The 25403-nt window shown below is 36.8% G+C and overlaps 1 protein-coding gene across 2 annotated transcripts in view; it reads right to left on the reverse strand.

Annotated features, from left to right (window-relative positions):
- Window positions 1-764: 764 nt before the first annotated feature.
- LOC136853716 (cylicin-2-like) overlaps window positions 765-25403 on the reverse strand; it is a 51944-nt gene continuing 27305 nt past the window's right edge. For both annotated transcript variants that reach the window (XM_067129691.1, XM_067129689.1), the window contains exons 3-5: window positions 24822-24872; window positions 24351-24391; window positions 765-1996 (exon numbers count right to left, since the gene is read on the reverse strand). In XM_067129691.1, coding sequence (XP_066985792.1) covers window positions 1900-1996; window positions 24351-24391; window positions 24822-24872 — 189 coding nt within the window. In that variant the 3' untranslated portion in view covers window positions 765-1899. The remainder of the gene's footprint in view (window positions 1997-24350; window positions 24392-24821; window positions 24873-25403) is intronic.

A 25403-nucleotide genomic window follows, 5' to 3' on the forward strand; every position in this document is an offset into this window, starting at 1 on the left:
CAAATTTACTGGGGGGGCATTATAATCTAGCAACCAGTCTTGCATTACATGGCTTAACAAGATATGATCTCTAGTGAGTACACATGTAAGAGTTGAAGCCATCCATTAGCTGAAACCCTTTCATTTGTACATTTTGATTCTGAGATCTGGAATATGGTTCTTGTATTACTGAGGAAAGTAATATAGAAACTGATCTCGGTTTCTGAGCTGTGACTGTATCTGAAGAAACTATTTAAGATGTGTTTTAAATCTCCAAAGTTCTGTTAAAGGTAGAATGATCGAAGCCATTTCTTCTAGTTTTGGTGTGAATTTGGTTTGCTAGTGATTCAGAACTGTAGGATGGGATACTTTACTTTTATTACTGAGTCCCTAGTTTCCAGTTATGTTTTCTTTTTAACTCTGTAGTTGCATGGCTTATCCATATTTTATGGTGATGGGAATTGTAGTTAAAATGTCTTCTTTCTTGGTGTATTTTGAATTGAGAAAGGCATCTTTGTTTCAAGTAAGGTAAGTGCAGAGATTACAGTAGAAAACCATTTACAGTGTATCGTGTTCTATAATACGTAGTACGTACTTCCACAGCAGTATCACTATTCAAGTTTGGCATCACATCATATGTTAGGTCAAGTTATGTTGGAGTGGAATTTGGGTATATTTATAAGTCCATTCCTTTCACAAGTCACCAGTAACTGAAGGACACCTGTCATCATATTGCACATCACCTCACTGTTTCTCCAGTAGCACCAGGCATAGAATACATCATGACAATATAATAATTTAATCCTTGAAGATTACATATACATTGTAAGAGTACAAGAAGGGAAATGTTTTCTTGGGTTATTGTCATATTTTCACAGTTCATGAATTATTGTACAAACCTTTCATGTCAGTGGGCTTCGAATTCTCATCTCAGTTGTATGTTTTGTGTGTTCAAAACCTAAACGAGATGAGAATCCATTTTCCAGCTCTCCAGCAAGATTCTTAAGAACAAGTTTATAAAATTTCACTCAGAACTTACAGCAAAAGTGCACATTTGATGTTTAACACATTGTACATTTTTTGCACATAAGGTTGATGACATTTCCAAAACCAGCACATGTCAATTGTTTCACAATTTTTTAGTAACAGTTTGCTCCTCTCTGAATATTAAAGACATAAGTAACAGCTCCACTAATAATTGAGAAAACATTTGTAAGTAGAATAATTTAAACATGGATTTCATTTTCCAAAAAATGAGGGCCATGTTGAAAGAGACCGTAAAGCTGAAAGGAAAATCATTCAGCCTCTGAATAACTCAAAAGGAATCTGAAGTATTGTCTCACTCGTCAGTTGTAATGTTGATGCAAAATTATCTTGCATCAGTTTATTCGTCTACATCATCATCGATGTAGTATTTTCTTAGAGTTCTGGTTTTTCAAAATTCATTGCAGTTCCCCTTATTGATCACTTAAGGGCACTTTACACTAAAGATTTTCATATTTCCTGAGATAACTTTTTCAGCAATCACATGAAAGTAAGGAAAATATTTGCTCTAGATTAAAATTCAAACCGAATAACAATTAATTTGTAGTAATCTGGTTTTTACTGCTGTTTTTGAATGATGGCCCCAGAAGAATCTTCCAAACCAAACTAAAATTTTAGGAAAGTAGTGTTTTCAGTTAGGAATGAATAAGAGTATAGTGCTCTGCAAGTGTATCCTGTTTTGACATTTCACAGTAGGAATGGTTCACTGGTTTGTTGGCTTATTATTTATCAGCACATTAATTAGATTGATATTTTCTTATTTTCTGTGCAGGTAAGGTTCTGCTTGATAGTGATTCCTGGAGCCATGATGAGAGCAAGACTTGAGCACTGTGAAGCTCTCTCAGCCTATGGTGTTCTTCTTGACGACTGACGCATTCAGTTGAACGTGAAGTCTCTTTCAATGCTTGCTAAGATTTGCTGCTCATTCTGGTCGTACATAAGCATGGGTTTCCCGTCTTCGTAGTCGTCGCCACTGAAATGAAAAATTAGGGATCAGGTGAGAGCATTTGAATTTCTTTTTATAATTTTTCCATGACATTACTTTTGTTTAAGAACACTGAATATGTTTGAGTCCTGGAACTCTTAATGCAGTATAGGGAGAAACATCATAATCAGTTGGAAATTTACGACATTAAGGCATTAATACTGGGGACTGAAATTGAGCTATCTTTGGAACAAGATCATACAGTAATCTTGCCTCATGGAAAGGAATGGAGTGATTTCTGGTTGTTTTCTAATTGCTGTTGCATCAAAGAAAACCAAAAACAGAGGTGATTTAACTACTACAAGCGTGTTTAAAAGTCCATGTTAAGCAGAAAATCCAATACATACTGTAAGGACTCCTTGTCCTAGTTATTTGAAAGCTCAGTGATACAGTGTACTACAAAAAGGTCCTGCTCTCAATAATACTTTTATTATATATTTACATATTCTTTTACATGTATGACAAATGTGTATTTTACAGTAACTAAACCACAGTACACTGTACAAGAATTGATATCACTGTGTAAAAGTGAAAAGTATGAGAATTCAGCTGAATTATGAGGTGAACTTTGTTAACCAACTGATTGAATCACCCTTAATGGCATATAAATGTCGGAGCTGACCTGTGAATTTTTAAGGTGAAAGTTGGGTACTTTTGCTAAATTAGAGGGAGTACATGTGCCATTGCTTTTAATTTTTGGAGTATACGTATGAGGTGCCTCATTTATTTGCTTTATGTCAGGTGGTGACCAAATAACCAGTATTCTTAAACATTGGTGTATCATGACTTCCACAGTGTAGGGTTTGACTTACCTTGCTTCAGGAGCATACTCAAAAACGCCTTTGTCTTATTGAACAGTACAGCAGAGGACAGCGCTTATCCATAAGGTCTGACTTATGGGCAGATGACTGTGGAGAGTTTACATTGTAGAGAATGCCTTTATGGATAAGAAAGACTGGTTATAGTGATGAAAGTAAAGAATTTAGTGTTAGGAATCTTCCCCCAAAGTAGGGACCAACTTAGGAATCTTCCCCCAAAGCAGGGACCAACTTAGGAATCTTCCCCCAAAGCAGGGACCAACTTAGGAATCTTCCCCCAAAGCAGGGACCAACTTAGGAATCTTCCCCCAAAGCAGGGACCAACTTAGGAATCTTCCCCCAAAGCAGGGACCAACCACCCCTTTCCAACCAAAGGACCCATTTACAGTGAGTCTAGTTGCCTTCCTAAGCTAAAAGCTTGCAGACTTGTCACTTCAACGTGCAGATCATGAAAGCTGAATCAGCATCAAGATAAAGATTACAGATTGAAAGAGTTTTGATTTTTTTTATAAACATCGTAACTTATGGTTCTTTCCCATTCTTCATTTCCTGTAGGCCCTTAAAATAACTAACTCTCTGAGCCGTGATAAGGATGGTATTTCTGTTCACTTGCTTTTGGTATGTCCCTTGGACTGAAAAGTATGATTGCACCTTTCTCAAACCAATTTTAGTTCTTCACATTTCGTGAAAAATTGCTCTGACATATCAAAGGAGAAGGCCCTCTCCTTACTGTCATGGTATGAGAGTGACAGAAAGGCAAGTGTGCTTTGGCTTGGTAACTGGCTACTTGGTGTGTTTTTGTGAGAAAGTCTGTTGCAAGTACAGACCTTTCAACTCCAGTCTTTGGCATGTATCATGTTATTTGAGGAAGTATGCAATTCACTGATTTTTCCTGAATTCTCAGGTGTCAGAAGAAAGGATGTCTTGAGCATGGAGGCTTCATAAGACTTCCTATAACCAAAGAAAGATTTCATCTCCAGGCTTCTAAGTCCTTTGGAGGAACCTCTTCCTCAAAGTGCTGATATGACTGCCTCAGATCCACTGAAGAACTGCTATATACTTCATAATATAATAAGACGAGGTTGTTTTGTCTTACTGTAGTTGTGAAGTATATGTACACAATACAATAAATTGCAGAAGTAGCATTAAAATCATGAGCAGATCAGTTCACCAAGTACTTTTGTCTTTGGCAGCATGAGTAAATGTCACTGAATATATCAGCACAGTGCATGGTGAGAGGAGACTGTACAGTAGCTGGCATTTATGGGAAGGAGTCGTTCACATTTACAGGGAAGAGGGAAAGGAAAGGTCAGTTATTTCAATAAGAAATGAGAAATCAGTTTTCAGGCTAAAGAATGTGGGATTTTGGATCTGTTCCAAGACTCTCTCTCTCTCTCTCTCTCTCTCTCTCTCTCTCTCTCTCTCTCTCTCTCTCTCTCTCTCTCTCTCTCTCTCTCTGTGTGTGTGGTTTTACATCTGAAGAACAGTAATGTAAAAATTTCACAGAATACATAAATCATTGATAGTTAACTTTAATTATGAAAATCAGTGTAGCAATGCATAGGTAATGTGAATAACAGGATTGGCACTCATAATGGATATGGTGTCATGCAAATATCATGCAAATGTATGCACAAAGAATATCCTTAAGTACTGTATACTTGACAGTGAGAAAATGACATGGAAAAGTTTGTTAGCAAAGAGTAGATGGAAGCCTAAGTTAGTGGATGTGACTCAATGCCAAGTTGAGTGGCTGGAAATATATCTGAATTATTACATGGTTCAAGGAAAAGTTAAAGTAGATTGTAGTTATGATTGAGAAGGGGACCGGAGTAAGGTTATGAGTGTAGTTAAGGCAGGTGATTTTGATGATAAAAAGAGGAGAAAAGGATTTTATTTTTAATGGAGAAGGCTTAAGTATATAATAAAGAGAGAAGGTAATTGGGAAATGGTCTGGGTTTACGATACTGAAGCTGGAATAGAAAATTGGGATTATAACGAATTACAGAAATTAGGAGCCGAGACCTGTGCTTTTTTCAGTACAATATTGACAAAAATCTATTTGATACTAGAGGCAATCCTCCAGGAATTCCCAGCCTGGCAGATGGGTCTTTTTGTAGCGCCTCCGAGGAAGGTCTAGTCCACAGTTCTACAGAATCAGTCTCTCCCATGGTTTAGATGGAGAGCCAAGGGAACCAGGTTGAGTGAGGGGCCCCTTCGCTTGAGCTTCCTGCACAAGCCAGTGGAAACATCAGGGTTTGAGAAAGCGATGATGTTAGTTATCTTCTAAAGCACCTAAACTATACCTTAGTACATGTATCTCCTCTGCTGTTATCTATTTTATCTTTGTAATTCCAGATAAAATTTTCTTTTAGGGTATTTCTGCAGGCTCTCTTTCTTTGTATTTTATTTTCCAGATTTCGTATTCCTTGCATTTTGATGTTCTGGCCCACTGTGTGGCTTCAATTCAGCAGCTGTTACTTCCCATGACATTTTGTAACTATAATTTTTTAAAGTTCTGGTATCTTCTCTTCCATCTCATATTGTATGACTACTTGCACTGGCTTCCACTCTTAAACCTTACCATTTGTATACCCTCTGTAACATTTTGGTTTTAAAAAATTGTTTCTTATAATATAATCCCATTTACATTGCATCCTCCTCATACTGGACCTGTTAACTAATTTTGTCATAAACCCTCACAGATTCATACAGACTCTTTCCCTTACTTGTATATTTCATTAAAGACTTCACTTACACAACCTCTTCCTTTTTGCACCACATCTTACTGTCAATAGTTACGTGGATTTTATGTCGTCTTTCCTCATACGTTGAAATGAATGAATTTGTTTCTTGACGTTCTCTCCATATTACAGCATCATCATCCCAGAGAGACTGAACCATTAGAACGTATGCCTTCCCATAGGGAACATCCCTTCAGTAAAGAATTCTTATAATGATCAGTCTTCTTGGTAATTTCATCACCATAATTTGTAGCAATTGATTTCAGAGTGACTTTTCGTTAGATAAAAATTTTGCTTCCATTTTTACTTTGTCTAATGTAACTTGAGTGTAGCCTCAGGTTATATATATTTAACGGATCATGGAAAAGCACACTCCTAGTTAAAACAATATAAGAGAATATGGGAAGATTAGGGATAGATTTTTTTCCAAACGTTCCATGAACTGGAAAGAATATTACAGCTGGTTAACAAGTTCAAGGAATCTTTGCTCCAAAAGGTGCACTACATTAAGTTTATGGACAATTAAATAAAACATTTACAGCTTACTCAGCTACAGATTGTTTAAACAGATCAAGCAATCTCTACAGTGTAAGTGAATGTTTGGTGAATCATTTCAAGTGGATGTTGCACTAGACACATTGCTGTTGTAATTCATACACACATAGCACAAAAGAAAATTAATTTTAGGCTGGTAACCCAGTTTGCATTCCTTATTATTAGAGCCAGGGGGTTAGAAGTGGCTACAGTATTATTTCTGCTAGCCATGAGAGAGCTAGTACCCCAAAAAATGTGCTATCATTTTGTAAAATATGTGTTCATAAGTACAGTACATATATCTAGGGACATGGAAATCAAAATACATCTAAGGAAAGCAGAAATAGTGGGAACGGAGTATGCACAGAGGGATGAAGTAACACTAGAAGGAGAAGCATTAATGATGTTGATTCTTATAACATTTAGGACAAATGATATTCAGTAGGGGGCCCCTTGAGTTTGAATTTGATGAAAGAGTAAACAAGGCACATCAAACAGTGGGCAGGCTGAATACGATATGGAATTCAAGGAAATCAGATAGACTTCAGGTAGATATAAAATTAAGGTCATACATAAGTTTAGCACTGTCTGTATTACTATACAGACATGAATCATGTTATTGAGAAATAATGGAAGTTGCATGTGTAGATGAGATAATGGGGATTGGATATGTCCTCCTCACACCCTCTGGAAGAAAAATACCTGGTAGTATCAGCTGGGGTGTGGGTACCAGTAGAGTTGGAAGACCCAGGTGTACTTTGACGAAAGCTAGGAAACGGGAGTCTGGAGATTCGTGGAAAATAAAGCACAGGGAAGACATTAGTAGCTGAATTTCACAGACATCCTATGTGTAACACAGCATTGGAGGCAGTGATGGTGGTAATGATGAAGCACAGGCAGATGTAACAGGCTAGACATAGGCTCAAATGAAAAGAAAATTGTAACAAGCTTCGATCTCCAAAAGAAACATGACCGTTAGTAACAGGTGAGTAATGAATTGCTTGCATGTCAGGGAAAACGTTACATCCAAGTTGTATCCAGACTACAGTACCTATTGATCCAAATGCATAAAATTCCAAACAAATTTAAACAAAATGATTCTTAAGACATTTTTGAAATCAGAGCAAAAGAAATCTGCACATCAGAAGGTGCACTGAATATTTATGTGTTTGCATAATGTTTTTTTTTTATTACCTGGAAGTCACTGCAACTGCATTGTCTTCAGCAAAAAGCGTACATAAAAGAAAAACGAACAGGAGCTCAGCAACAGTCGTTTGGAGGCATGCAATCACGCCATTCACATAAAGCCGAGAAACAAGATGATGGTGCAAGGGATATGTTGCATTTTAAGGCTGATTTATTATTATTATTGTTATTATTATTATTATTATTAAGGGTGCATTATTATTATTATATTATTATTTTTATTATTATTATTGAGGGTGCATTATCATCATCATTATTATTATTATTTATGATGTTAATTATCAAGAGTGTAATATTAATATTATTATTTATTTTTTTTGCAGTTTTCATTATTTGTTCATCTTTAATATTTGTATCAACAGCTGCATTACCATCATAATTAAGATCATTATTGTTACTGCTTTCTTATAGAATAACTGCCAATATGACAATGTGATAATAACAGTAATATTCTGGTAACAACCTTTCAGAGACTGCAAACACCTCCCCCAGTAATGAGCAGTTCCCCCCCCCCCTCCCTCAAACACACACCCACACACCTAACCAAACCCAAAGATACCTTCTCCCAAAAACACATAAGCTGAAAGTAAAGTCCCAGTTATGTATCGTGCCAAAGTCAAGGGCAAGGTTAAATTTGTATTTGACCTCTTAAGTATGAACTTGGTCTTGACCTTACTGTGTACATCAATATCATTTGTGGCTTATTCATGATAGATGTGACATTTCAGTCTTATATTTTAAAAGGTCTCTAGTTATTTGGTCAAGGTTAAATTCATGTTTGACCTTTGACCTTAAAGTATGACTGGGTTATTAGCCTTCCTCTGTGCATTAGCTTGATGATTGGAGTGTGTGCAATATATGAAGTCTCGTCATGAATTGTTTGTTATGACAGAGGTTATGTTTTTATTTAACTTTGACCTTTAAGTATGACCTTGGCCTTAACTTCACTCTGCACGTGGCCTTCATTAGTAGAGTAAGGATGCCAAGTGCAAAGTCTCTATAATGCATTGTTCAAAAGTTAAGGACGAGATTAAATTCTTGTTGAAATTTTTTTCAAAATCCACCCTTAACATTCTTAGTAATTCTATTAACAAACAAACAGATTTGAAAAACTGACAAAGAAACAAAGGAATTGTACTGCAAACATAGCCACCTTCTTGGAGGTTAAAGAAAATCCTCGTCATCACCTTTATCATAACAGTTGCCCCCCCAAATCATTCCACTTTGCATACAGGAGATTAATTCATCACACTGGAATCAGTAATTCCTGAAGGACCGGAAACACATTTGATTCACTCCTGCCGCCAAGGTTAGTGGTGCATTGCAGGGTCGACCTTTGCATGATGATCGAGATACCCCTTAGTAATTAGCTGCATCTTTCTCAGGATAACACCACCCTCCCTCCCCCCCTTCCCCATTCAGTAGTGGGTGGGAGAGTTGGGGATGTGAAATGAGATGAGAAGTCTCCCAAGTGGCGTGATGAGTGGTGTCGCAGGATTCGTGCTACCGTTTCTCTTTCCGTGCGTGTTTGAATGCAACGGTCGAATGCGTCGGTTTATTTTGTCTAACTGAATTTATTTTCAAAGATCTTTTTAGATATGAAAAGTTATATATTTTTATTCGATTCTTTTATTTCGTGTAGTCTTTTAATTGTCTATATGGAGCACACGAAGCAAAAACAAGGACGATCGGAAATAATTGCCTAGTTTGAGCACACGAAGCAAAAACAAAAGACGATCGGAAAATATTGAGGTTTTGCGTAGCCCTGCGCGTTTGACGCGACGGTTTAGTTTTTATCTGACTTCTTTTTCAAGCTTTTTTTTTATGTAAAAATTATTATATTTTTATTCGATTCTTGTATCTAGAGTAGACCTGCGGTTGTCTAGTGAGAGAACACAAAACACGAAAAAGGACAATCGGAAATTATCAAGGTTTTGCCCATCCCTTTGCGTGTTGCTCAAACTATTTTTATTAGAAGCAGGACTGGAATATAACATCTGGCGCTATAATAACTTTATCGTGCATCTGATCGTCCGCTTTTTCTTAGGCAGTTAATTTTGGAAGCATCCTAGCCTTTGCTTTTTTTTTTTTAACTAACTGAACTTTGGTTTTATTTTTTCCCGTTACGTTAATGATAGGTATTCTACTGAATATATCGTAAGATGACCATAGGGTACATTCAGTGTAATGTATCCTGTGATCATCTAGACTGTTGACCCATATATTCGCTTTGAGTGCTTTCCCCGGACATGTTATGTCCTTGTAAATGTTATTTCTTTCTTTACCAGTGTCTTTATATTGTCAAGTAGTAACGCAGACCTCTTTGAGACAGAATTTTTAATAATTTATCATAGTCGTGGACTATAGTGGCGATTTTAGGAAAGCGAGACTGACAAGATATATTTATATTACTTCTCTGGTTGTTAGATTCTAGTCTTGCAGAAGATGGAATTTATCTCTCTCTCTCTCTCTCTCTCTCTCTCTCTCTCTCTTGTCTCTCTCTAAAATCTCTCTTAGTTTTAAAATATCAAGCAGTTTTAATAGCTGGGAATTGTAAGGGTATAAAATGTCAAGCAGTTTTAATAGCTGCGAAGCCTCAAGTATTTTTTACCGACTGCAAAAAGTTTTAAACGCTTCGTAAACAGTTGTATGTAAAGATACACTCGCAGTGTATAACTTGGATTGCCTGCGAAGTTCTTTGAACTTAAGCATTGTATTCTGTCCTAAGTATGAGTTGGTAAGTCACATCGTTTATGTTTAGGGTTTCATTTAGCATTTCTTAAAGAGTCACAAGGTGAATACAAGAAGTTGTCTTGTAGCATTTTATTTTATAGGGGTTATGTGTCACGTACCTCCGATGGTTTTGTACGTCTTGTACTTATCGATTGGGAAGTGTCACTGAATCTGCTTTGTTCTCTGCACTTTGTAGTGACGGGGAAGAGTCGCTGGTTTTTCCAGCCCTGAAGCATTTACTTGACGGTTGTCAAGTGCCGTTGCATTTCTCTGTCGTATGCAATCAGACATGGCAGTTTTCGTCGTAGTTTAATTCTTTGATCTTGAAACGTCCTTTATTTTGTAGTAATCTTAAAGTAATGTGGCTGTATCGATTAGGAATTGTCATATCTTTAATCGAGGAATTATTTATGACTCTTGTTGGCTTCAAAGTGTCACGAATCTCAGGGTATGCCAAGCATTTGCAATGATGACTAAAAATCATTAACAGTTGGTTATTTTCGTATTTATCCAGGGGATTATTGAATACATTTTACCTCCTGTGATTGTGAAGTTGGATGTACAGCCAGTGGTTGCAAGGATTTTTAGTTTTCCGTAAAGAAAACCACTGTGCCGGCTTTGTCTGTGAGTCAGCTCTTTTTTCTGTCCGCTCTCACATCTTAAAAACTACTGAGGCTAGAGGGCTGCAAATTGGTATGTTGATCATCCATCCTCCAGTCATCAAACATACCAAATTGCAGCCCTGTAGCCTCAGTAATTTTTATTTTATTTAAGGTTAAAATTAGCCATAATCGTGCGTCTGGCAATGATATAGGACAGCCACCACCGGGCCGTGGTTAAAGTTTCATGGGCCGCGGCTCATACAGCATTATACCGAGACCACCGAAAGATAGATCTTTTTTCGGTGGCCTTGATTAGACGCTGTACAGAAAATTCGATTGCGCCGAAAAAACTTATTTTTTAGATTTTCTTTTTCTAGAGCGAAAGTCACTTGTCGGTTCATAGAGTATCTGAAACGTTGGATAATCTTCATTAGCTCACGTGAAAGTCGAGATGTCTTACTTATCGAGATGTGGGCTACGCCTTTATGGCAAGGTATTGATTCCATTGATTGGACTGAACCATCCCACGTAAATGCCTGCCCCAGCATTTTGGTATTTTTTCTGACTTGCAATTTTAGCGATGCCTCCCAGACTTTTTCTTGATGATTATATATTTCCTCGGCGGGTTTATTTTAAGGCTGGGTAAAATGGTATTTACGTTTGTCACGCATGGGTGGTTTAATTAAATTAGGGTTTTTTGTGCGTTGGGTTTTTGTTGGGTTAGAAACAAAGCAGGAAACTGTTGTGTGGAAATGATAACAAAATTATATATATATATATATATATATATATCTATCTATCTATCTATCTATATATATATATATATATATATATATATATATATATATATATATATATATATATATATATCTATCTATCTATATATATATATATATATATATATATATATATATATATATATAATTATATATATATATATATATATATATATATATATATACATGTATATGTATATATATATATATATATATATATATATATATATATATATAATTTTCATCTTTTATCATCATTTTCCACACAATAGTTTTCTGTTTTGTTACTAACTCAACAACAAAACCCAACGCATAAACAATTATACATAAAATATATATAATATATAATTATATATATATATATTATATATATATATATATATATATATATATATATATATATATATATATAAAATATTTAATAATAAAATCTGAAAACAATATGGCAAGGACGCTCAAACTAGAATCAATTCCTTACAATTGACTACAATCAGTAAGACCAAGGTTTATGGAAACGCCCTTCCTAAGAAGAAGCCAATTGTAAAGAATTTATTGGAAGCTAAAAACGTTCTAGAATTGACGACAGTTCTCCAGCGTTTTTCAAACTGTGGGTCCCGACCGTTCTTCCAGTGGGCCGCGAGATAAATGAAATGGGCGCATTCGAGTTTTCTGTACAGCCGCTACAGAGTATAATCAAGGCCACCGAAAATAGATCTTATCTTTCGGTGGTCTTGGAATGATGCTCTATGAGCCGCGGCCCATGAAACTTTAACCACGGCCCGGTGGTGACATGTCCTACATCGTTGCCGGAAGCACGATTATTGCTGTTCGGAGAACTCGATTGCGCATTTTTTACTTGTTTATACTGTCTTTGATATGTTACCCTTGGGTATAATGGGTCGTAATGCAAAATGTGGTTCTTGTTTGAAAAACGCTGCGAGTCTGTCCTATACAGGACATGATATGATTCGAGGGATACTAGGATACTCAGCCGAGGTTGTTAGGGATACAAGGACCTCCTGTAAGCATTTCTGGCGAGTCATTCAAGGCTTGTAGTATAATTTGTTGTTCTGTGATTACCGGAAATCTTCGATATTGGTCCGCAAGCCTTGCGTGTTTCCAGAACCTCTATTCTTACCTGGAGTAAGGACGCTTTCCCCGCGTTTGCTTGTTCGATCGCATTCAATTCATTATTCATGTCAGGGAGTTTTCCGAAGTATTGATGGAACTGAATTAGCTTTCTCGTGGCGGGCTTAGTAAACATCGATTTGATACTAAGAGAGTGTTGTGTTATGTACGTTTAGTTGGGTATAATTATAGTGTGCGTACCCTGTTAGAGTCTCTCTCCCTCTCTCTCTCAATACGTTTCGTTGGGTATAATAATAGTGTACGTACGCTGTTAGGGCCTTTTGAATCTCTCTCTCTCTCTCTCTCTCTCTCTCTCTCTCTCTCTCTCTCTCTCTCTCTCTCTCTCTCTCTCTCTCTCTCATACGTTTCGGTGGGTATAAAAATAGTGTGCGTACCCTGTTCTCTCTCTCTCTCTCTCTCTCTCTCTCTCTCTCTCTCTCTCTCTCTCTCTCTCTCTCTCTTAATACGATTAGTTGGGTATAATAATAAAAGTGCGTACCCTGTTAGACTTTCTCTCTCTCTCTCTCTCTCTCTCTCTCTCTCTCTCTCTCTCTCTCTCTCTCTCTCTCTCTCTCTCTCTCTCTCTCTCAATACGATTAGTTGGGTATAATAATAGTGTACGTACCCTGTTAAGGTTGCCTTACACGTTCAAAAAAAAAGCGTCAAAATTGTGCATCAAAATTTTGACGTGTAAAACTTTGATACAAAATTTTGATGCATAATTGCCCACACACGTTTAGGCGTTTTTCCCATCAAAATTCAGTATCGTCAAAATCTTCGACATGGATGCATCAAATCTTTTTTTGACATCAAAACGTCCTACACACACTAAAATTTTGCATCAAAATTTTGTTATCAAAATTTTGATGCGAAATTTTGACGCTTTTTTTGAACGTGTATGGGCCCCTTTAGAGCCCTTTGAAACTCACTCTCTCTCTCAAAAGTTATTGCATCTGAGTAGATTATGGTGTAGCTTTGGACGAACGTTTTTGGATTTTACATTGTATAATTCAACTCATACATTCAGGTGGTCCCTTAAATGTATAACTACATATTATTCATACTGTAGTTGGTTTTTATTTCTGTCTATTGATCTGTTATTTCCATGTTTTCATTTCCACTCTTCTGTATCATTCTCAGGATTGTGTAATTCAAGTATCCTTTTCTAAGAAACGTCCTTCGGCCCCTAGCTGCAACCCCTTTCATTCCTTTTACTGTACCTCCATTCATATTGCCTTTCTTCCACCTAGCTATCCACCCTCTCCTAACAGTTATTTCATAATGCAACTTTGAGGTTTTCCTCTTGCTACACCTTTCAAACCTACCTACTCTCAATTTTCTTTCCAGTGCTGAATGACCTCGTAGGTCCCAGTGCTTGGCGTTTGGCCTAAAGTGTATGTTCCTCTCCTTTCAAGCAGTATGTATGATTCTCAAATAGATTTATTCAATAAACTTACAATTAATAACTTATGCAGTTTGCGTTCTCGAAATCCTTCTCAAGTTATCGAGAATCCTTTGGCCAACGTACATAATTAACATAATGTTTGAACAATCGATTTGGATCCAGAACGATCCGCGTGGATCCCGAACGAGCCTTTTTTGGATCCCGGATCTTTTTTTTTTCCTCGGACGATCTTTTTGGATCCTAGACGATTCGTCTGGATATCGGATGATCCATTTTGGATCCCGAGCGATCCTTTAGGATCCCGGACGATCGTTTCGGATCACCGACGATCCTTTTGGACCCTGGACGATCTTCTTGGATCCTGGACGATCCTTTTGAACGTCGTACAATCGGTTTGGATCCCGGACGATCCTTTTGGATCCCGAGCAAGTTTTTGGGATCACGAACGATCTCATTCGATCCCGAACGATCCGTTTGGATCCTGGACGATCCTTTTGGGTCCCGTATATCTCCTTCATGTGTCCTTGTTAAGGTATGCGAGTTTTACACAGCCGGAAGGACCTCGATGTCCTCAAATTTTCATGATCTTCGATCAGATGTAGCCTCGAGCGAACCTCATAGGCTCTCTCTCTCTCTCTCTCTCTCTCTCTCTCTCTCTCTCTCTCTCTCTCTCTCTCTCTCTCTCTCTGTCTTTCATGAAAAGGAAGGTATATATTTTCTGGTGTTAAAGAGGTATTTTTATTGTGATAACGGCTATTTCTCTCTCTCTCTCTCTCTCTCTCTCTCTCTCTCTCTCTCTCTCTCTCTCTGGATAACACTGTCTTTCATGAAAAAGAAGATATATATTTTCTGTTGTTAAAGAGGTATTTTTATTAATGTGATAACGGCTATTTCTCTCTCTCTCTCTCTCTCTCTCTCTCTCTCTCTCTCTCTCTCTCTCTCTCTCTCTCTCTCTCTCTCTCTCTCTCTCTGGGTAATATTGCACCGTTCATGAAGAAAAAGGTATTTTTTTCTGTTGTAAAGGGGCATTTTTATTAATATGGTAACGAAGTCTCTCTCTCTCTCTCTCTCTCTCTCTCTCTCTCTCTCTCTCTCTCTCTCTCTCTCTCTCTCTCTCTCTCTCTCTCATTGTATCAGATTTCCCCCCTGCCCTGACCTGCTTCCTGGACAGGTGGAAGAGATAATATGCAAATTATTTCCTGTAAGGTGTTGTTTGTGCCAAAGGACAGTCTCCTTCCCTAAGTTATTTTAGGGGCGTGGATGATGGAAGTTCCCAGAATTAACATCGTTTAAGATAAGGTGTGGCCCAGATTTTTAATTTTAAAAATGATATCTTTTTCCCCTTTTCTCAAAAGAAAAACAATTCCTTATTTTTAGTAAAAAAAAAAAAAATGTTTCTTTTCTCTAAAGAAGAAAAATTTTTCTTTAAAAAATGAATTTTCCTTTTCTCAAAAGAAACTTTTTTTTCTTTTTTCACGAGAAAAAAAAATTTTTTTCCTTTCAAAAGAAAAAAATTTATTTTTTCATTTTCTAAAAAGAAGAAAAAATTCCTCTAAAAAATAATTTTTTCCTGTTCTCAAAAAAATTGTTTTCCTTTAAAAAAAATGCAATTTTTTCCTTTTCTCTAAAGAAAAAAATTTCTTTTCTTTTCTCAAAAGAAAAAAAAATTCTTAAAAAAAAAAAATTTTTCCTTCTCTCAAAAATCACGTATTGTGATTTATGGATTTACCACACTGTTTCCCTAAATGTCGTCTAATTTTTCAGCAATTTTTATTATATTTTTTTGTCTCGTGTTTTAATGGCTCTCCATTTCATGGCCATTGACTTTTCAGTTTTCAATAAATACCATGGTTTCGAAATTTGCAGCCGTTTTTGTAAAAAAATTTTTATTTTAATATTTTGATGGTTTTCATGTCATGGCCACCGAGTTTTTAGTCATTTCAGGACTAAAGTTCAGTCTTTTTTGTACCAATGTGTCCAGTTCTGGGTTTTTTTACTCACTTAGTTTTTAGTTATTTTAATACTATTGTTTCTGACGTTCATAAAACTATTGAAACTTTTCTATTTCTATTTATTTTATAACCGCTGTGTTTAGTTTTCTCTTTTTAATAAAAAAACCATTGCATGCACATGCAGTTGTTTTGACATAGTAGTGTTCATTCCCCCGTAGTGGGTTAGTGCCTTCAGTGCACCTCATGCGGCGCACTGTAGGCATTACTTGAGGTTCTTTGCAGCGTGCCTTCGGCCCTTAGCTGCAACCCCTTTCGATCCTTTTACTGTACCTCCTTTCATATTCTCTTCCTTCCATCGCACTTTCCACCCTCTCCTAGCGACTGATTCAAAGTGAAACTGCTTTGAGGTTTTCCTCCTGTTACACCTTTCAGACCTCTTACTCTCAATTTCCGTTTCAGCGCTGAATGACCTCATAAGGTCCCAGTGCTTGGCCTTTGTCCTGAGTTCTGTATTCAATTCGATATTCATTCCCAATCCAAAATCAGGCACAGATACTGAAAATGGTCGCCGCTCTTGTATAAATTATATTTGGTGAAAACGTCTGTACCTTTGAAAAGGGAAAGTGTGTTTACACAATTTTCGGCGACCAGCTGTCCAGTTTCTGTGTTCTTGCTGTGTTTGTGTATTAAAAGTAAACATTGATGCTGTGTGTTTGCTTTATCCTACTTACACAGAACTTTAGTAAAGGCCTCCACTAAAGTTCCGTTATACCTGGGCAGTTATGCCTGCACAGTCGGCCTCTGCGGGCAAAACTGAACCCAGTAACGTTCAGATTTGCCTGCACAGGCATAATTGCGCCGTTATAACTGAACGTTAGTGGGTTCAGTTTTGCATGCACAGTCGGCCTGTGCAGGCAAAACTGATCTCACTAACACTCAGTTTTGCCTGAACGTTAGTGGGCCCAGTTTTGCCTGCACATGCCGACTGTGCAGGCATAACTGCGCAGGTATAACTGAACGTTAGTGGGTTCAGTTTTGCCTGCACAGGCCGACTGTTAAGGTATAATTGAACATTAGTGGGTTCAGTTTTGCCTGCACAGGCCGACTGTTAAGGTATAATTGAACATTAGTGGGTTCAGTTTTGCCTGCGCAGGCCGACTGTGCAGGCATAACTGCCCAGGTATAACTGAGCGTTAAGAAATGTCGAGAGATTACAGTGAAGACAGTTTAGCATTCAAACAATTTATCACAATTCGCAAAACGAACTTTTTTTTTAATATTCTAAATTACAGATATGCACGTCGTAACCATGGCACATCTCAAGCAACACTACAAGACTGTGAATTGCAAACTGGCAGCAATGCTGTCGATCAAAAGTGCAAGAACGAAGCATTTACATATTGTACCTTGTCCCTCAGAGAAAGGTCCTGAAGTTCTTTCCGTAGAGTATCGTTCTCAGGAAGCCAGTTTTTAAGCATTGGTTTCTGAGCAGGTTTTAAAATTGTAGCAAAACAGGTCAAGTGATTTTACAGTACATCCTAAACAGTGCGCCTCAGAGAAAGGTCCTGAAATTCTTTCCCTACAAGATCGTTCTCAGGAAGCCAGTTTTTAAGCATTGGTTTCTGAGCTGGTTTTAAAATTGTAGCAAAACAGGTCAAGCGATTTTGCAGTACAGTACAGTGCGCACAATAGGAACATGTTACAGGTAAATTATACCAATTATGAGCTTTATTTTTTTAGTGATGAAAGAAGCTACAGAGAGAGAGAGAGAGAGAGAGAGAGAGAGAGAGAGAGAGAGAGAGAGAGAAGTTATCATGTTTATTATGCTGAGGATAATAGATTTTCGCGGAACTTTTATCATAAGCAAAGGGTCCCAGTACTCTGTCAAAGCATATATACAGACACATCTATTTTACAGTTACCCACCATTAGAAGTAACTGAAATTCAAAAGAAAATTTTTGTTAGATATGGCTTGGAATTATAGAAATTTGTATGAATCGTAGTGTTAGTATATATATATATATATATATATATATATATATATATATATATATATATATATATATATATATATATATATATATATATATATATATATATATATATATATATATATATATATATATATATATATATATATATATCTATATATAATACATATACTATATATATATATATATATATATATATATATATATATATATATATATATATATATATATATGTATGTATATACAGTATACTGTACATATCTCATAAAATATAATTTTTGTCTAAAATACATTTTTTAAAGATATATTGGCAAAGCAAAGACTGAGCTCTGAGCTAAATTTTGATTGCGCATCGAATCTGGGAACAAATTCACACATGAAATAAGAACTATGATCGTAATTTTACTCTTGGGTTAGTGGACCTGATAGAAATGAATATGTTTCCAGACTAATCGAGAAACAAAAGTGAGTGAAACGTGGTCTGAAACAACAAGAAAAATAAGTATCTGCCAGTAAGGGTGGCGTGGAAGTTTTTGTTGGTAAACCTGTTCAATGAAAAGACTAAGATTTTTAGAGCATAATTCCCATAAAGTAGAACAAAAACATGAGAAATTTAATGAATACTAAGCAATGACATTGGAGGCAAATAAATAAAATTGTGAATGTATTGACTCCCATCTAAAAGTAGTACTTATGAGGCGTAATGGCGAACCAGAACTATTAAATTTGAAAAACCACAAACTACGTAGAACAAACACGATAATAGTCGCAGAAATACGAAGAGTATTACCTAAAGTGGTGCACTGTAGGCATTACTAAAGGTTCTTTGTAGCGTGCCTTCGGCCCCTAACTGCAACCCCTTTCATTTCTTTTTACTGTGCCTCCTTTCATATTATCTTCCTTCCATCTTACTTTCCAGCCTCTCCTAACAATTGATTCATAGTGCAGCTGCGAGGTTTTCTTCCTTTCAAAACTTTTACTGTCAGTTTACCTTTTCCATCGCCGAATGACCTCATAGGTCCCAGTGCTTGACCTTTGGCCTAAATTCTACGTTCAATTCAATTCAGCAAACTACGTAGAACATCACAGAAACACAAAACGAAAGCTCACAGACATTCGGGAAGTGTTTGCAACATCCCGGCAAACGAGATCATTCCGTGAGCGACTCCATTTTCAAACATTCAAACACTTTCAAGGTTCATTGAAAGAAAGTTTTTTCCGGTTGGAGTCGGGTCTTGTCGATGCTTCTTATCGACGCCTTAACCGATATCGATCATCAGAGTTTCGTCAGGCAACAACAGTTCCCTCCCTCGTGACTGCTCGTGGAATATCTGAAGGCAAAGAACGGACACTTCCAAAACAGATAGTAAAAATGAGGGTCGATGGCTGGCAGAGTCAGTGAGTGAGTGAGCACGCCATTGTAACGGTGGACGGAAGGAGGTGGGTGGAGGTGGGGGGCGGGGTTGGGGAGTGGAACAGGTGGGGGTTCCTTAAGGTCGGAAACTGGATAAGTCCAGAGCTTTGGGGGTGGGTGGGGGTGGTCACGTCACGGACAGTCAGACTGGCACTCTTTAATGATCAACTTCGTTTCTTTGTTCGATGCATTGGATGCCTGGCTCAGGCAGGGATACCAACAGTTAGCATTCGCATTTAATTATAAGCCATTATCCCGCAAAGTGTCATATGTATATGCATGACTACAAAAAAATTAATTTAAGTAGATTCCTCTGCATTATTCAGCGTAAACCAGAACATCTGATCACGCCACCTAAAGTACCTCGGTGCTTTTTGGGGAATTCTGTGTCTGGCGCCCTCTAATCCCTTCGGAGGAATTCCGTCTTCGTGTGGGATTAACTTGTCTAATTATTCGCCCAGTCGGGCAATGCCCTCTCCGTAATTATTATCAGTCCTTCCCCCTAATTCCCACTTCTCTTTCGTTTCCTCGTTCTTAATTTTCATTCCCTTTTGACTCGTATTTAGAATTTTTCCCCTTGCCTCATTCGTCTTCGTTACGTCAGCAATTCGCTTTAATATATCCCCTGGGGAGTGAGGTGGCCCACTCCCAAATTATACCTCACTTTCTCCGGGTCATTTTCGCCCGAGTGATATGTGTGGCTGTGCGTGGAGTCTGTAGTAGCGTCAGTCTGCTGTAAACTCGTGTGCTTGGAGTCTGTAGTAGCGTCAGTCTGCTGTAAACTCATGTGCTTGGAGTCTGTAGTAGCGTCAGTCTGCTGCAAACTCATGTGCTTGGAGTCTGTAGTAGCGTCACTCTGCTGTAAACTCATTTGCTTGGAGTCTGTAGTAGCGTCAGTCTGCTGTAAACTCATGTGCTTGGAGCCTGTAGTAGCGTCAGTCTGCTGCAGACTCATGTGCTTGGAGCCTGTAGTAGCGTCAGTCTGCTGTAAACTCATGTGCTTGGAGTCTGTAGTAGCGTCACTCTGCTGTAAACTCATTTGCTTGGAGTCTGTAGTAGCGTCAGTCTGCTGTAAACTCATGTGCTTGGAGCCTGTAGTAGCGTCAGTCTGCTGCAGACTCATGTGCTTGGAGCCCGTAGCAGCGTCAGTCTGCTGTGCTGTAACCTGAAGGGCTGTACTTTCAGTTTGTTGGGCTGCTTTGAGTTTATGTGGATATAGTATTAATTTTTAGGGCCCTAGTTTGATATTTTGGTCTACACCTGGAATTTACTAATTATTTCTAACTAAGGATAGGCTGTAAATATTGAAATTATATTGTGTCTATATACTATATACTGTATATTATATATATATATGTATATTCATTTATTGGGCTATATATTTATATATATATATAATTTTTATATATGATATTTTGGTACACACTATATATATATATATTTATATATATATATATATATATATATATATATATATATATATATATATATATATATATATATATATATATATATATATATAATTTACTGTGCTCTACTTAGACATTGAATTTATGGGAGCTATACCTTAAATGTATTGCGCTACACTTTGAATATATGGGGGCTATCTATACCTTAGATAAGCGAGGCTATACTTCGCTATTCCCTAACTCTCCTGAAGTACTACTTGAGCCTTCATCAAAGTTCCGCCGCAACCCACAGTTCCAACAACGATCGATCCGCGGGCCGGGTATACCACTGGTGGTCCACTCAGTAACCAAGTCTCAGTACTTCCACTAGATTCCCTTTGTCATTGATTGTTTCTGGCGTCGTCTTGAGTTCCGTTTGTATTTTAGGGTTTATTTCAAAGTATTCATTTCTCATTTTTAAAAGATGTTTGGACACTGCGTGTTTGATGGAGACTGACAGAATCTTGCTCAAAATGGTGGTTTGAGGGGTTTTCAGTTATTAATAGGTTGTAGGTTTGCCTTTTCCTGGTTGTTTATCGTGAATTGTAATCTCATCGGAGATTACAGGTACATCGCAAATTGTAATCTCGTCGGAGATTACAGTTGCATCGTAAATTGTTATCTCATCGGAGATTACAGTTTGCATCGTAAATTGTAATGTCATCGGAGATTGGAGTTGCGTCGTAAATTGTAATCTCCTCGGATATTACAGTTACATCGTAAATTGTAAGCTCCGATCATCGTAAATTGTAAACTCATCGGAGATTACAGTTACATCGTAAATTGCAATCTCGTCGGAGATTAGTTACATTGTAAATTGTAATCACATCGGAGATTACTGTTACATCGCAAATTGTAATCACTTCGGAGATGACAATTGCATCGTAAATTGTAATCTCGTGGAGAAAATGCCTTATTTTAGACAGAATCTGCTGTTGAATAAAGTTGCTATTAAACTTCCTTGGCTTGCTATCGGAATTTCGGAATGACATTACAGTAATGAGCTGGCGAGGTGTCCAGTGGCTCAGATAAAAAAAAAACATAAATTGGAGAAAAATATATTCAAACCCACATACAGTACTGGAGCGTCATGCACTCTCTTCAGTGTGGAGATATGTGGTTTTGACTATATTTGTCCTCCAACTTTAAAAGTGCGATACTGATCGGTTCAGATATCATCTTTTGTTTCTTAGTTCAACTGCGAGGTTTTCCTCTTGTTACATCTTTGTAACCTTTTACTCTCAATTTTTCTCTTAGCTGTGAATGAACTCATAGGTCCCATCGCTTGGCCTTCGGTCTAAATTGTATATATTCTATAGAGAGTAGAATCCCAGACAGAACGTCCCTCCATCACAGGCTGCTTCGTAACTCTCCAATTTTGGTTGAGTCCAACGTACAACTTTTCTTTAAGAAATTCTTTGTATTCAGGTAAAAATTATTTTAGGGAGATATACGGGCACGCCTTGCTGGAAGAATTAATCAGCTTGAAGTGTACTGCTATGTGTCATGCATATTCGTCGTGATTATATGAAATGGTGAAAGAGAGGGGGCAGAATTGAAGGTAATTCTAAAGTAGTAAAACTACGCAACAGGTTGAAATTGGAAGTTGTTAGTCCACTCATTTCAAAGGGCATGACTATGATATATATATATATATATATATATATATATATATATATATATATATATATATATATATATATATATATATATATATATATAATTTTTATGGACATAAGTTGTGTTCTTAATTTTGCATAGACGTTATCACAGACTCACTTTTTACCACTCTCGGTTCGTCATTTATACATTTCTGTACGTGCTATCTAATGTATAAAAATTACCTACTCTCAGAAATATTAGTTTAATTATACTGAAGGTTTCCATCAACCCATATGACATATATAACTCAATTCCACAGAATAAGTGCTGAAAAGTCAATTACACAGAATAAGTGCTGAAACGTTGCACTTTGATTTAACTCACACAAGAGTTAAAGTTATGCGTCACGCCGAATCAGATTTCGTCTGCCATCTCTGCGTGGTTGGGAGAGTCGTGTACAGGTCGATACATTCGACATTGTCCTACCTTACCGATCGAGTCGACGGCTAATAACTTGTTTGGTGCTACTCAGAACAGGCAAAGCTTTTCCCAATAACTTTAGCGCCGAGTGACCTTGTGGGTAACTATGGATTGGACGCGTATAATTTGTATGTTTGTGTTTAGTTACGTGTCATTTTAATCTGTCTGTTGTGGAAAATAGTTTTAAGAGTTGTAGAAAATAGTTTTAGGAGTTAATGACCTTTTAGGCTTTCCCCCGCTTGGGGTTAGTGTTGTCAGTCCACCTGACGCGTTGCGCCGTAGGCCTTACTGAAAGGGTGTTTGCGGCGTCCCTTAGGACCGTAGCTGTGCCCACTTTTTTCGTCTATTACCTTAATATATTCCCGCTTCTTTTCTTCCATCTTGCTGTCCAACCTCTCCAACAGTTACTTCTTACTCTTAACTGTTGGGTTTTCTACCAGTTTCACCTTTAAATCCTTCTACTTCATCTGTCAATTTCCCTTTTCAGCGCTGAATGACCTCATAGGTCCCAGTGCATGGCCTTTGGCCTAAATTCTATATTCAGTTCATTATCAAGAAAACAATCTCATTATGTTTCCCACACCCAAGTGAGTGGAGAGTTACTAGTCCCACCTAACTTAGCCAAACCTAATCTAACTCTACCTAACTTAAGGGCATGGCAAAAAAAACCGGGGCTGGCGCAACACTAGTATACATCTCATGAATTTGCGTCCCGTCGTCAGTAATATGTTTGCGTACTGTCTTTTTAAGAACGTGTTTGTGCTAGTAATTCGTACACGCTTTTCTTGGTTAAAAGCAAGCTCTCTCTCTCTCTCTCTCTCTCTCTCTCTCTCTCTCTCTCTCTCTCTCTCTCTCTCTCTCTCTCTCTCGTCGTTGTCGTGCAAGCATATTTTGATTAGATATGCGTTGGCTTAGCTTTGTACATTCATTGACAAGCGATGTAACTTCAAAAGTTGGGATTCTGTAACGAAGTATAAAACAGCCAGCCCACTTTTTTAAAAGTTTTTCTGGTGATAATCATCGTGGTGAATAACTGGAGTATCAGCTGCTATAGTTCATGAATCTAATAGTTTATTCTTTGTCTTATACACGTCATGTTATATATATATATATATATATATATATATATATATATATATATATATATATATATATATATATATATATATATATATATATATATATATATATATATGTGTGTGTGTGTGTATGTGTATATATATATATATATATATATATATATATATATATATATATATATATATATATATATATATATATATATATATATATATATATATATATATATATATATATCAGTGAACAGATTAATTTAAAAGGAGAGATACGATTGGCATACAAGCACTCATGCAAACGCACTCATGACAATAATATATATATATATATATATATATATATATATATATATATATATATATATATATATATATATATATATATATATATATATATATATATATATATATATATTTGAGAGACCCACTTACCTGACAGCATTCGGAAGACTTGCGCTATCATACACAGGGTCCTGCAGAAATAAGGAGAGAAAATTAATAGCCTGATGGGTATTTTGGGAACTATATACTTTTCAAAGAGAAATTTCATAGGAGCATTTGGATAAGTATTTAAGTATTTTTATGCGGTTAATTGTTGTATGTAGATGTTCTGTATGCATTTAGGTTTTTTTAATTTATCTTCTCAGGATTTGATGAATGGATGGTAATTAGGTTATATTTTTTTCCAGCTCCTGCAGTAAAATGAGTAGCATTCTGATTCTTTTAATTGCTGTAAACATGCTGTAGACATTTTATATTTGTAATTTTTACCGATAACTTAACTAATTAATTAAATTACATTTCTTTCCATCTAGTTGAATTTGATTTATTTTCATAACTCGTCAAATTTTGCATCATTTAACGCCAGTATAAATCACAAGAAGGAAAAAAAAAAGTGCCTACCTTTTTATTTGCTTTTCTGAATTTATCGATGTCGAAGCCTTCTATAACGACCTGGAAGAGACAGAATGAGTGACTGTGAGGAACGTTTGACCATGAAAATGTGGAAATGAAGCTTAGATGTTAATACTAACTAAATGCTTTCGTTTCAAGTAAATAGCTTAAGCGAATATAAAGCAATCTGAGTCGTGTAAACTAGAATGTTAGACAAAGTTCTTGTTTTGCAAACTTTCTCCTCCTTTTTACAACCCGTAGGGGGGGATAGTGCCGTCAGTGCATCATGCGGGGCACTGTAGGCATTACTTAAGGTTCTTTGCAGCGTGCCTTCCTTAGGCCCCTAGCTGCAACCCTTTTCGTTCATTTTACTGCACCTCCTTTCATATTCTCTTTCTTCCATCTGAGTTTCCATCGTCTCCTAACAATTGATTCATAGTGCAACTGAGGTTTTCCTCCTGTTACACCTTTCAAACCTTTTTACTGCCAATTTCCGTTTCAGCGTTGAATGGCCTCATAGGTCCCAGTGCTTGGCCTTTGGCCTAAATTCTATATTCAATTCAGTCCTCCTTTGTACAGTTCGAATTGAAG

This window comes from Macrobrachium rosenbergii, chromosome 27 (assembly GCF_040412425.1).
Source record: "Macrobrachium rosenbergii isolate ZJJX-2024 chromosome 27, ASM4041242v1, whole genome shotgun sequence".
Classification (NCBI taxonomy): domain Eukaryota; kingdom Metazoa; phylum Arthropoda; class Malacostraca; order Decapoda; family Palaemonidae; genus Macrobrachium; species Macrobrachium rosenbergii.